The 12544-nt window shown below is 41.2% G+C and overlaps 1 protein-coding gene across 2 annotated transcripts in view; it reads left to right on the forward strand.

Annotated features, from left to right (window-relative positions):
* The first annotated feature begins 2907 nt into the window (after positions 1-2907).
* Positions 2908-12544, forward strand: part of ABCD3 (ATP binding cassette subfamily D member 3) — a 28237-nt gene continuing 18600 nt past the window's right edge. For both annotated transcript variants that reach the window (XM_066325237.1, XM_066325238.1), the window contains exon 1: positions 2908-3050. In XM_066325237.1, the coding sequence (XP_066181334.1) occupies positions 2944-3050 (107 nt within the window). In that variant the 5' untranslated portion in view covers positions 2908-2943. The remainder of the gene's footprint in view (positions 3051-12544) is intronic.

The following is a 12544-nucleotide window of genomic DNA, read 5'->3' on the forward strand; positions in this document are numbered from 1 at the left end:
TTGTTTAGCAATTTTATTACTGTTTATTATTATTGGACTTTGTTTTTTAGATTGGGAAATGGAAGAACTGCTTAGGCAGATACCATCAGTTATCATTCAGACACAGGACCTCAGCCTATCACTTCCTGCTAAAGGTCTCCTGATGTCCATTATAGGGATTTAAGACTTCAATAGTAAACATACATTTTTCTTCCTACAGGCTTGTCTTCCAGAGTGCACTTTCTCATGTAAACAGCTTGCTTGCTATGGATGTTCCTATTTACCTCGTAACAAGTTTGAACCATACCATGGGCTGTATTAAAAAGATGCTTGTTAATTTGTCCCTCCTTTATCTGAGAAACTACACACAGTGCTATTAATTCAGGTAACAGAATGGCTACTCTGTTTCTTCTGAGCTACCTTTCCACCTCTAACTTTTACATCTGAGATACATTTGAATTAATGCTGCTCCTATTTGTTACCTTGGAAAACCCTCACAGCTGTCTGGTACCAAGAACAGCAAGAAAGAAATACCCTTGTGAGGTAGGAAGTATTGAAATGCAGCAGATCTCAAACTGAAGGGAAATAACTGGAGCTTTTGTCACAAAAACATTTGATCAGTGTGGGTGATTTTGTCAAGGATATGCTTAGGCATGAGTGCTGTTGGAAACTGATGAAATAATGGATCAATAAAAATCTCATGATTTGAACTAAGTGCCCATTTGTCAATCATGCTTACAAAATTATTCTGCAAAAAAAGCAACTTTCAAGAGTAAAGGCAGCAGAAGGCAAAGTGGAGGTCTGGATGCCTGAGACAAGTTTCTCAGCAAATGATAGGCATGTGTGAAATTATTTAAGGAAAAGTTAGAAGATAAATAAAATATGTACTAGGTCATGGTATTGGCTAGTGTCAGAAAGTGGGATAAGGACACTGAGCAGACAAACAGCAGAGCACAGTCATAGGCCGTGCAAACAACAAAGGTCAGCATGGCCCAAACTGATGGACAGTTCATGGAAACACAGTCAGGCTGTACTAGATAGCAACTTCTGTGGAAGGGTACAGCCAACCTAAGCTTAAAGAGGGAATAGGACTTGTAAAGAAAAGGTAACAGCATCATAACATTCTTGATCTCTGTGCTGATATTGACATCAAGAAGTACCAGCAAAACTGTATACAAAGATTCGCAAACCTGAACATTTACAGAAATTTTCCTTTTTGCAATGATTTTAATATAAGAAATTAATTTTGATACCAAAAGTACCTCTTCTTTAGATTCTCATACTCACCTACTCTCAAAGCATCTAAGATTTTTAAAACCAAGGTATTTTCACAAACATTCATCTTATAAAACATGAATTAATTAATGCTGTGTGATTCTGCTATGTATTTTCCTGAGGATCTGAAACACTTCAAATAGTTAACAATTTCTCCCACCCACACCAAAACCACCAATGTACGGCACATATTTTAAAGCAGGGAAATTATTGATGTGTCTAAGGTCTCAGAACAAGTGACAGAAAACTAAGTTCAACAATTGTGACTCTAGTGCTCTAAAAAAAGGCTAACAATTTGAGAGTTTGAGACTCCAGCTTTTACACCAAAACATAAACTTGTTTTAAAATGCCTGATGATACCAAGGATAGGGAAAGGGAGCAAGAAAGAAGACTATATGTGGTGATTCCGAATGAGGAACCAGAGATTCTCTCTCAAACTGCAGCTTTGGACCTCCTATTTCAGGCAGAAATACTTGGAAGAAATAGGAACACCTGATAAATGGACTGACCTATGTGCACACTCTTGTGCTACAGTGAAAAAAAGCACAACATTTGCAGGTATTCAAATGTTTTTAAAAGTCTGTATAAGAACATTCTTCAAGACTAAAAATAGATACATTGATTCCAACTGCATTTTGATCTGCATTTAAGTTTAGTCAGAGAAATTGTTTTGTCATTTCAGTGTTAACCATGACACCAATACAGGCTTTCAATATATGACTGATCAGTTCCCACAGAAAGTAGACACTTCATATACATTATCAGGCATCTTTCTGAGGGATATGAGCACAGGGGAAGATCCAGTGTAAACACAGTTATGCTTGCATAGATGTTTTTGCTGGTATAGCTCGACATGCCGATCTGTTGCTAACTCTGCTGGAAAAAGCACCTGTGCGAGTAGAACAGGTTTTTGTGGGACAAGGCTGGCTGGTACATCCTGCTGTACCTGGCGTGGCTCTACTCTTTATAGGGATTATTTTCCTGTACTTACACGGGTGACAACTCATTCCACCCTCTGCCCGACAGCCAATCTTGGCAGCTCCTCTCGTGGCACTGGCAAAAAAACCCCACACCAAAACAACAAAAACCCACCACAAACAAACAAAAGGTGTGGCAAAACCCACCAAAGTTCCAAAGTACCAAGTCATGGTTTCTCTGAAATTTGAAAAAGTTTTAAAATTCATTAATTTTTTACAGTTTTATTTTTATTCCGTCCTGTCACCACATTCACACGGCATTCCTAGCACACACTGGGGAATCACACCGTACCCCACACGAAGAGCCCCGGGAGAGCGGCTGACGGCAGCCGGCTGGGCAGGAGGAGGTGCCCGGGAATATTAACCCGCGGCCCGCGGGGGAGGCCCGGCCCGGGCTGCTCGGCCCGAGCCCGGGGCGAGAGCGGCCGGCGACAGGCCCGGCCCCGCCGGCGCGGGCGGAAACACCCCTTCCTCCCCTCGGTCCCCTCAGTCCCCTCCGGCGCGGCGGCTCCTCCCGCTGGCAGGCGCTGCCGGGGAGCGGCGGTGGCCGGCGCGGAGTTGCACAAGCCGCCAGGGGCGCGGGGCGGCCCGTCCTGCCGGCGGCGCGGGGCCGGGCGGCGCCGCCCCCTCCCGGCATCGCCCCCTCCCGGCATCCCTCGCTCGGCTGCTGGGCTCGGCTGCGCTCGGTCGGCGGCTCCGCGCTGCTCTCGCCATGGCCGCCTACAGCAAGTTCCTCACCGCGCGGCACTCCGCCATCGCCGGGGCCGCCGCCGCCTGCGCGCTGCTCTGCCTGCTCAGCAAGCGGCGGGCGCAGCACGGGTGAGCGCGGGGCCGGGCCGCGGGGCGGGAGGGGCCGGGGAGCCGCGGAGCCGGCGCCGGGAGGCCGAAGCGGCGGGAGCCGTGCTCGCCCTCAGGGCCCTGGGCCCGGCGTTGGGGCAGCCGCGTCCCTGTGCCGCGCACGGAGCGCTGCCACCGCCGCCCTCTGGCCGGGAGGCGGCTCCTGGGCACGGGGGTCAGCCCGCTGCCCCCCACGCCTTCCCTGCGAGAGGTCGGTGGCCCTCTGCCCCGCATCCAGCCGCGGCCGCCTTGTTACCCAAGCTGTATTGGCTTTTTTTTTTTTTAATTTTCCCAGCTAGGAACGGGTATCAACACTTGACTTCTAGGGATGACCGTGTCTGCATAGGCAATTAATGGACTCAGGTGCTGTTTGAGTGCTGCCGTGTGACAGTGAGATACTCGGGCAGCGATTTCAAAGGGGCCGAGTCTGTTCCCAGTGAAGTTGCCTTACAGGTGTATGGTGTAGGGTGTGTATTCGTTAATGCCTTACAAAGCACTGGTACCGCAAAGCGTGGCAGATGAAGAATATATCGCAGACTCAGTCCTTTCAGGTTTTTACTGTGTTTGTAATTGTAGGTTGTTGACCGTGTGCTTAAGGCCTGGTATGTTGCGATGTTACAGTTGGGTATCTTGTAGGCACTACAGAGTTATACTGAAATGGACTTACTCAACAGACTTAAGTAATAACATACCTGAGATTAAGCAACGATCCAGTTTTATTTTGCCTAATTCCATACATGCATAATATCTGTAAGAGTCTCATGGAGTTAGGTAACTGTCACACACTATGGCAGACATTGATACGCTGCTGACAAGCCATGCATTTGCCACCTTACATTTTTTTTTGCAGGAGGGTTAAAACAAGATCCCAACTATGGCTGCAAGTTACTCTTCTATCAAACTCATCGTGAGGGGTGATTTTTTTTTTCAAATAGTTCTGCCTAAGTTAGTGAAATACCACTTTAAAAAAAACAAAAAAGAAGTATGGAAGGGCACAAAAATGATGAGCTGAGATTTTCACACCTAATATAGTGGTATTTGTAAGAAATACTGGGCCATGCAGATGTTCTAGGAGCACTTATGTGTTAAGTCAGACCAAGAGTGTTCTGTTCAAGTGAATCTCAGTTGTCCACACTTACCTTGCTCTGCCTTCTTTGAGAAATGATCGTGGAGAGCACAAACCAGGTTACATTCAGATTGGAGCACATCTTCAAACAGATGCAGGTTCAGTGTAGTTTTGAAGCGCATTTAATATATTCTACTGTTAGTAGCATTCATTTGATAGAAACAGGCTAGAACTTGTCCAGAGTAATCTCCCTATACCCGAAATAGATATTGTGTGGGTCCTGGGTTGTCCCCATTAAACTGTTTTGCTTCATGTCTTCCGATGTTGACCTGCAGGACTGGACAATGGCAGTGCATGCATTGGCTTGAGGGTCAGTGTGTGGGCAGTAAGTGTTAGCCTAAATGCTGAAGAGTATTTGAAATGTGTTTTTCCTGTGTGGAGCTTCAATTTTGCTAGGTATAGTGGTAAAAGTCTGAGGTATTCATATATATTAGGTGGACCAAACATTGTTACAAGATTATTGGGAATTGAGAAGGGGAGACAACTTAGGAGTTGCATTCCAGCTAATTCAGTAGATGCATGGGCTTGTGAGAGCCTGACCTGATCTGTCTCTTTCCTCTCTCTATACTGAAGTCTTTCTGATACCTTGTCTTTTACTTCTGTAATCTCTTTAGTCCTTTTGCATTCTTGACTTTATTAGAAATGCTGTTGCTAAAGTGAGTACCAGGCTTGCAAACTTGATTTTTTCCTTGTCTGTGTGTGTTGTTTTACACTTTTGAGTCCCTCCACAGCTTAGGTCTTATTTGCTGCTGGTACAGTATTGTGGCCATGGATTCCAAACTCTAACGCCCAACATTCGGTTGTTTCAATAATAGCTATGCTGCTGCTTGAATGCTATTGTGAGGATGGTTTTTGCCCACTGGTCTTCGCTCTTTTCTCCATGTTTTCCTGTGAGGCAAACCTTGCCAGGAGCCTTACAGAATGCTACCTATCAAGACTAGGCAGTAGGTAAGCTCCATTGCCTGTATCACCAGCCTAGACAAAAGCATCTGGTTATTACCATTGCCTCATCCTCCTTTAGTCTCGTTAGTTCATGTATCATTCATTTCTTCATGCTTTGTTGCTAGTGTAAATTATAGCATACTTTTGAAAAAGATTGTCATCCTTCCAGATCTTTAGATTTTCAACGTTCTTGTGCTGGTGTATGATGCTGACATACAGTAACAAGTGCACAACCTTTGAAATCTGCAGGGCCTAGTGTATACTTCAACATCTGTGTTGTATATCTCTGATTCTTTGGGAAGAGGAAGAAGTTGGGAGGGCATGGCTGTCCTAAATTTTTGTACTTATTCCTAGGGAGAAGAATTTCACTTGGCAATCTAGATAGTCTGGAAGAGGACTGGTAGCGTATCTGCTGCTTGAGGTTAACTGGCTAAAATACGTGAGGTGATTTAGTTTTGTGTATGTGAATTCCTTTGTTGACCTTGGTGTATAATGCCTGAAAATGTTGTGTCGTGTTAGTGTAAGGTGAATTTCACTTCTTGAATTTTGGGAGGTGACATTCTGGTTTTGAGCTGCGTAAGGGCAAAGGTAAATGTTGCAGTGTTGAATATAATCAGCAAAATGCTGGGCTTAACATTCAGGTAAATCATTGAAGTGTTCTGGTGCAACTGTAAACTGTACCTGCAAAACTTCTTCCTTCCTCACGTAGTTTCAGAACACGCATTTATACATACTTTGTGTTCAAAATACCATTTCATGTCTTCCTATTATTTCATGTGTTTCTGGAGTAACTGCCATTTTTCTGTTGAATTTTGTATGCTTTTTAAGTTTTGCTGGAATGTCAGCCATAGGTTTACTGCTGGTTGAACTTGGGAAGTAAAATAACATATAAATTGAGAAAAAGAAAGAAAATCTTCTAGCAAATCAGATATGTTTGAATGCGTAACAAGAAAGTTATGTGGCAGACTCTTCATGTTGTATGTATCATTTTTATATAGAATAACCAGTTACAGGTGTGATAGCAGGAAGGAGAGGTGGCAACTTTTACCTACTTTTCTGCTGTCAAACAGTAGGGGCAAGGTTCAGTACAACTCATATTGAGTAGTAATGTATGAATAATTAAGCTGTATGTGTTATGCCAGCCTGCCTTACTAGGTCGAAGATCACTTAATTAGTACTGCCTGGATTAGTCACAGATGTTGCTCTGTAAGAGGTATTACGCTGCTCATTGATTTTACAGAACTGAAGAGGTGGTGTCACTTGCAATTTGCATTATTACCACACTTTTCTGTAATCTTCCAAAGTACAGTGATGTAGAACTGTTTACTTATAGTAACTTGTTAGTTTTCCATCTTACTTCCTTGGAGTAAAACATGGAGAAAAATACATTAGTTCTTTTTCCAAGTTGCTTTCAAAAAGTCTACAAAAGCTTTGCGTTCTCGTGGGAGTGGGGGAAGTTGTCATGTCTAAATGCAGTTATGACTTCAGCTGTAGTATTTGGGCTTTTTAAAGCCATGAGAAGTTATTTGAGAAACTACATTATCCTGGGTTTATCATGCAGAAAACAATTCTATTTATTCTCTTTCCCTAATCCTGCCTCAAACAAGAAGCAACAGAATATTTGCTTAAGATTTGATTGCTTCAGAATTAAGACCCTAAGGGGTGTTACGTAAAGGAGCTGGATATATTTCATTATCCCTCTAATAAGAATTTTTCCTCAGTATCCATGTACTTTAGAATAAAGTACTTACACAAGTAGAGACTGAGCTTGGCTTACTTTCAGAAAGAAGATATTTAACTCATACAACTTTCTGCTGGAAGGAGGGACTGAAAGAAGTAATAGAAGGTAGTTAGGTTAAAGAGTTTGTAACTGCAAGATTAGGGAAAGGGAATAAAGTTTAGAATAATAGGAAGGCATTTGTAGTGTATGGGAAGGTGACAAAATATATTAAATTCTGCCTATAGACACACTGGCCTTTCTTATCCCCCAGCTGCATTCATTAGAGTCCAAGAAGATGCTAGGACATGGACACAATTTAGTATAAACTGAACTTCTGAAACCCCTGTGATGGCATCCCACCTGTGAGGAAAGAAATGAATGAAACAAGAACAGTGCATGCTTGGGCCCTTAGAGGTTAGGCAAGCCTGAAGTGATGGGGAAAACTCATTGAGTGGGCAGAGGTCGAGTTGCAGACAGTGTATATCAAATAGGATTTTGCACAGTTTGTTTGGATGGCACATAACCTATGCTCCTGTCACTGTGCTCCTCAGCCACTGTCTGCTGACAGAGTGGCAGCACATGTCACTCACTCAGTAGATGTCACTGCTTATGTCCTCAGCTGCACAGCCTGTGAACATGCAGTTTGACAGTGATAGAAGTGCAGTCAGGGGTGACAGACACATGTCCAAGTGTTTGGAGGTGCTTTGAAACATAAAATAGGAGTTTAAATGTAGCAAATGGTAGTTGTAGCTTGAAACAGATGGCGCATTTAGAACATGTTCTATTTATGTGTATTTAGGGTGTTCTTCTCTTGTTAGTTTGTGTCATTCTTTTAGATTCTGAATATGTTTGGGTGGGCTTTGCCAGAGTACTTCAAATGGAGGGACCTGTTCTAGTTGAGCCATGGCTGTTTGACAGGAAGGGTGAAATTATATTGCTGCAGATTAATAAGAGTGCTTTTGTATATGTAAAAGCCTTAAAGGGAACCTGTGTTACTTGGGGGAAAGGTGGCAGGTAAAACAAACAAAACCAAAACCAACTTTATGCTAGCTACATTGAAGTAAATTTATCCAGGATGTGAATGGGACTGTCCAGTCTATTGCTTGCAGTAACTGCACTAGCATTGAGGGGAAAAAAAAAAAAAAAGACTAAATAAACAGATATGATTACTAGAAAATACATTGAAAATACAGTCTTTTAGAAAAACCTGCCTGAGGCTCAGGAAACCTGTCTTCAGCTGGAGGGTATGGAGACAGGAGAAACCAGATGACTCAGCCTTAATCCTAGGAATTTAGACTGCCTTTGTTTGGGGCCTGACTACCTAATTAGTGGTTTCTCTCTTAATTAAGTTGTATAAAATGTTTGCTGTCTAAGGCAAGGTCTGGTGTGTGTGAAACAGTGTAAAACTTTTAAAATTTTTAGGAAACTAGCTAGAAATCTTTTTCCAGTGTTATCCAGGATGGAGATCTTCAGCCACAGCTCAGGCCCAATTGCAGCTTAAGACAAAATGAATAGTGCTGAGGTTTTCCTTATATGTGAGGTGTGTTGTTGAGATGCATTCTTCTACTGAAACTTAGAATTTGCTCTCCAACAATTCTGCTTTATCTTCTTCTCAAAGGTTTACAGAAGCTTTTTGAGCTTTAGCAGTGCAGAGCTCCTATTTGCAGTAACATAGCTCTCTGTGACCTTCTCAGGCTCCCCTTCTTGCTTGCCCTGAATACATTCCCCTCACATTATTTTTGGTTATGCTGCAACGAGCCACCAATCTAGAGCCAAGAAAATTGTGTTCTTGGTTTCTGTGTGTGTGCTCAGAGTGTACTGTGTAAATGGGCATGCTTTTGGACTGTGCCCAGGCTTCTGAGTAAGGTTGCTGCCCTTGACCTGAAATAACTGTACTGTTGCTCTCTACCCCTCTGTGTGAGATGTATACTATGAAATTCTGCCTGCCAGTGAGCTACAGTGGACTTTTCTCACTATAGCTGTCATTTCTTCACACTGTTGCACTGCATCTTTACTAATTTCAATTTTATTCTCTCCCAGTAGTATCTCGACTCCAAAACTAACCTGAAAACTGCACAAATAATCATGAACTATTGCAAAATTGTTTATTTTGTGTGATATTTGGAAGCTGTGAAAACTGCACAGTGCCATTCCAACATGTAAGGTCTGCAGGATGCAAAAGATTTCCTAGAGGTGACTACTCTTTGAAGTGCTACACTTAATCCAAAACCAGATATTCTTTCTTTGCACTGTGTTGAGCAGAAGTAAGTCATCCTAACTCTACAGAAGGAAGGTAGCATAACCTGAAATTTGTAGGATTTTTTTTTTCATTTAAGGAGAATGTAACATTTTAAAGGCCCTTACTTCCTCATCATGTGTCATTAAACAGAAGGTCTTGCTTATCACCCTTTTCATCTGCAATTCCTTGTTATTAGAATACTGCTTAGCTCAGTGTAGATTGCTTCCTCTGAACTTTGTTCTGGATGGAGAGAGGTATTTCTAAAGACAGTAATCCTTTAACTTTTTCCTGTTTGCTATTAAATGCCACAGAGCTAGTATGCCTGAGACCTTTCCGTAAGAAGACTCAGGCCTCTTGAAGGCTTTTCACAGTTTCTCAAATCACTTTCTTCTTCAGTAATGTTGAGAGTGATTCTCTTTGAGTAACCAGTATTGTTGCATGTTTTTTTAGAGAGAATAGCCTCACTGGTATGCAAATAGTCAAAACTGCAAGTGCTCTGACCAATACTTATGTGGAGACTGGAATTGCATGATTTCTGCCTCCCCACTGTATTACAATACTGCCCTTGAAATTGGATCAGCTGTCAAATCAGCCTGTACAGAGTCCTGAAACTCCATTAGTTTCTTTAAAATGTCTTGCTGGTTTGGGCTGATCATGTTTCTCAATGTAGGAGAAAGGGGTTTTGTTGTATTGCCTCTTGTCAAGTGGGTAATTACTTGCCTATTGACTTACTCTTTAGAGAGTTGCTATTCAGTTACCATGCATGTATGAATGACGAATTTGGTGTAGTACACCTTTCTCTGCTTTTTATTTAATGTTTGCTGTGAAAGCCGTGTGCAGTTAAGTAATGGGTAGCAGACTACATCTGAAATGCTGCTTTTCCTGAAACTTCTTCAGGTGGTGTGTATTCCATTGTACCTCGAGACTCTATGTTCTTAAAAAAAATTTATGCATTGAATTCAGGCTACTTTGTTGAGGGCTTTGTGCAGTTAGATTTTGAAAATATATGGTAACAAGTTCCACTGTTTTTAATTCACTATTAGAAATGTTTTAGTGCTGTATTTTTTCCTACTTTTTTCTATATGATGTCTGGATAACACTTTTCAAAAACCTTTTCATTGCTGTGCCCCCTTATCTGAGAGGGCACGAAGGAGCAATGGTTCTGTACCAGGGGAGTTCTTTGCAGTGGAGAACTTGGGCAGCATGTAGCACTTACCTGCTTCCACCACTGAGGCTTGTGATGCTCCAGCATTAAGTAAATGAGAGGTCTGGAATAATGGAGAGCTTGAATCTATTCCAAGTGCTAGAGCTCTCTGCTGTAACCAGATAGTCTTGCTGTATTCTTGCTGACTAATTGAGGATGTTATTTAGTCTTTAAATTCATTGAGAATGCAACCACCATTCTCACAAAAAAGTTCTAGAGTAGTACAATGGAGTCTGGAGTAGTGCCAACAGGTATTGGACTGGAAAGGTTTTATTCCAGGCAGAACGATACCACAGTCTTTATTCGCAAATAAAAGGAGAGCTGTGTAGGCACATTTCATTTTTTTTTCTCCTAGACTTCATATTTTAAGATTGGTTCCATTCTTTTTGAAGTATTAGTCTTATTTTGAGCTTCCACAGATTTTTTTTTTTTAGAAAAAAGGGAACAAAACATTTTAAAAGCTCTTTTTTTATTAGATTTTGAATTTACAAATGCTTAGTTTTTTATCTTAAACTATAAATATGAATGCTAATTAAGTGTGAGTTCATAATTAAATATAAGATCTCAATTTCTGAACATCCTTCTTTCTCTTTAATGAATAATCAGTTTCAGCTCAGTCAGTAATTTCAGCTGCTCAGTTTCTCTCAACAGCTACTGTAGGAAAAATATATCAATAAATACATCAAAGATATTCAACTAACTACCAGAATAATTCTGGGCCTTATATTCCTGATAGATTTCTCTATTAATGTATTCACTTCTGATCCTTTTAAAGCTCAAATAGTTGTGTATTATGAGTGTTGTGACTTCAAACATTGGCAGAAGTTGAAGCAGTCAAGCTTATAGGAATTATTACAAGATGTCTGGAAGAGTAGCATGCTTTCATCTTACATTTTGACAAGTCATGAATCATCTAGAGAAATAACCACATAGTTTGATAACTACTTATTTATGCCTAAGAATACTACTTTCCTCCTACCAAACCAAATGTGATTGAACTGATCCAGGCTCAAATTTTTAAAATATAGGTCAACCTTTTCTACTTCAAAAAATTACAAGATGTATTGAGAAGTTTCTTGCACCAGAAATACATTGCTCTTGCATCACCAGGATGTGCTAGATTTTCTTAGACTTTACAACCGGTTACCATTTCCACAGATGTACTTCCATCACAGCCTGATTAAATGTTACATCTCTTCTGAACTTTTATTATTTCTCCCCCAGTCTGGCTCCTGCTGCCCTTCATATTCTTTGTTTTGTTTTTGCACAAGTAGTCTTACAAGATTTTTATCTTCTCTCAGACTTCCGTCTCTGTTACCTCTAATTAAGTTCTTGCTAAACTGGCAGATCTCCCTTCTGGCTTTCATGGTCTCCTCCTTCCCTTCTTCTCTCATATTCCTTTGCTACCTTGCCTCTTCCTTTCATAAGTTATGAATTAAGTTATATTTCTTTTCATTGCTCAGTGATATTCATAGATCTTTCTTTCATCATCAATTAAAACAGGCACAGTTTCATTCTAGATTTTTTCCTAGCAGGGCTTTAAAACACAAGTGTGAAGTGGTGCTGTTGATGGAGTAGTGGGATGGCTGGTTGTGTGGCTGTCTGTGCCTGTTTTGGTGTTGTAGGCCAAAGGAGCAGTGCCTTTCATAGTTCCTGCTTTCTTGTAGTGTCCTAGGTTCTGCCTTGAAGGTGTATGAATGTTACAGTTTTAAGGCAGCTTGCTCCTACTATTATTATATCATAGTTAAGGAAGTGACAATTTATTATGGTCGGTGGCTACTTTAAAACTACATAAATTCTCCAAACAGCTTAGTGTGCTTGTCTGATGCTTGAGTGTTCCACAAGTAAGAGAGACACACTGGAGCTGTCTTACTTGTCAGCTTTTCTTTCTTAAAAGTAGAGGCAGAAGAATAGCTCTGTGCTTTTGAATGTTTATTTAGCACAAGTTGATAAGTATTTTTCTACTAACTGTCCTGTTAAATGCAGGGGAAGGAAAATGGACTAAAAACTATCTCCCCTTTTAATGAACATCTTTGCAGGAACTTAATTTCACAGGAGCTGGCTTTTTTTCCCCTGCAGCACATGTTTATGAACAAATAATCTCTCTGTGTAGTAAGCGTGTTATTTTGAAGTCAAATACAATGCAAAATAAATCCGGTTGGTTTATGTAGATAGTGTGAAACATCAAAGTTGGGTTGCTTGGATTGCTGAATCTGCATTCTTGTAGTTCTCATTTGTGGTCAGT

The sequence above is a fragment of the Sylvia atricapilla genome, chromosome 9 (genome assembly GCF_009819655.1).
Source record: "Sylvia atricapilla isolate bSylAtr1 chromosome 9, bSylAtr1.pri, whole genome shotgun sequence".
Lineage (NCBI taxonomy): Eukaryota > Metazoa > Chordata > Aves > Passeriformes > Sylviidae > Sylvia > Sylvia atricapilla.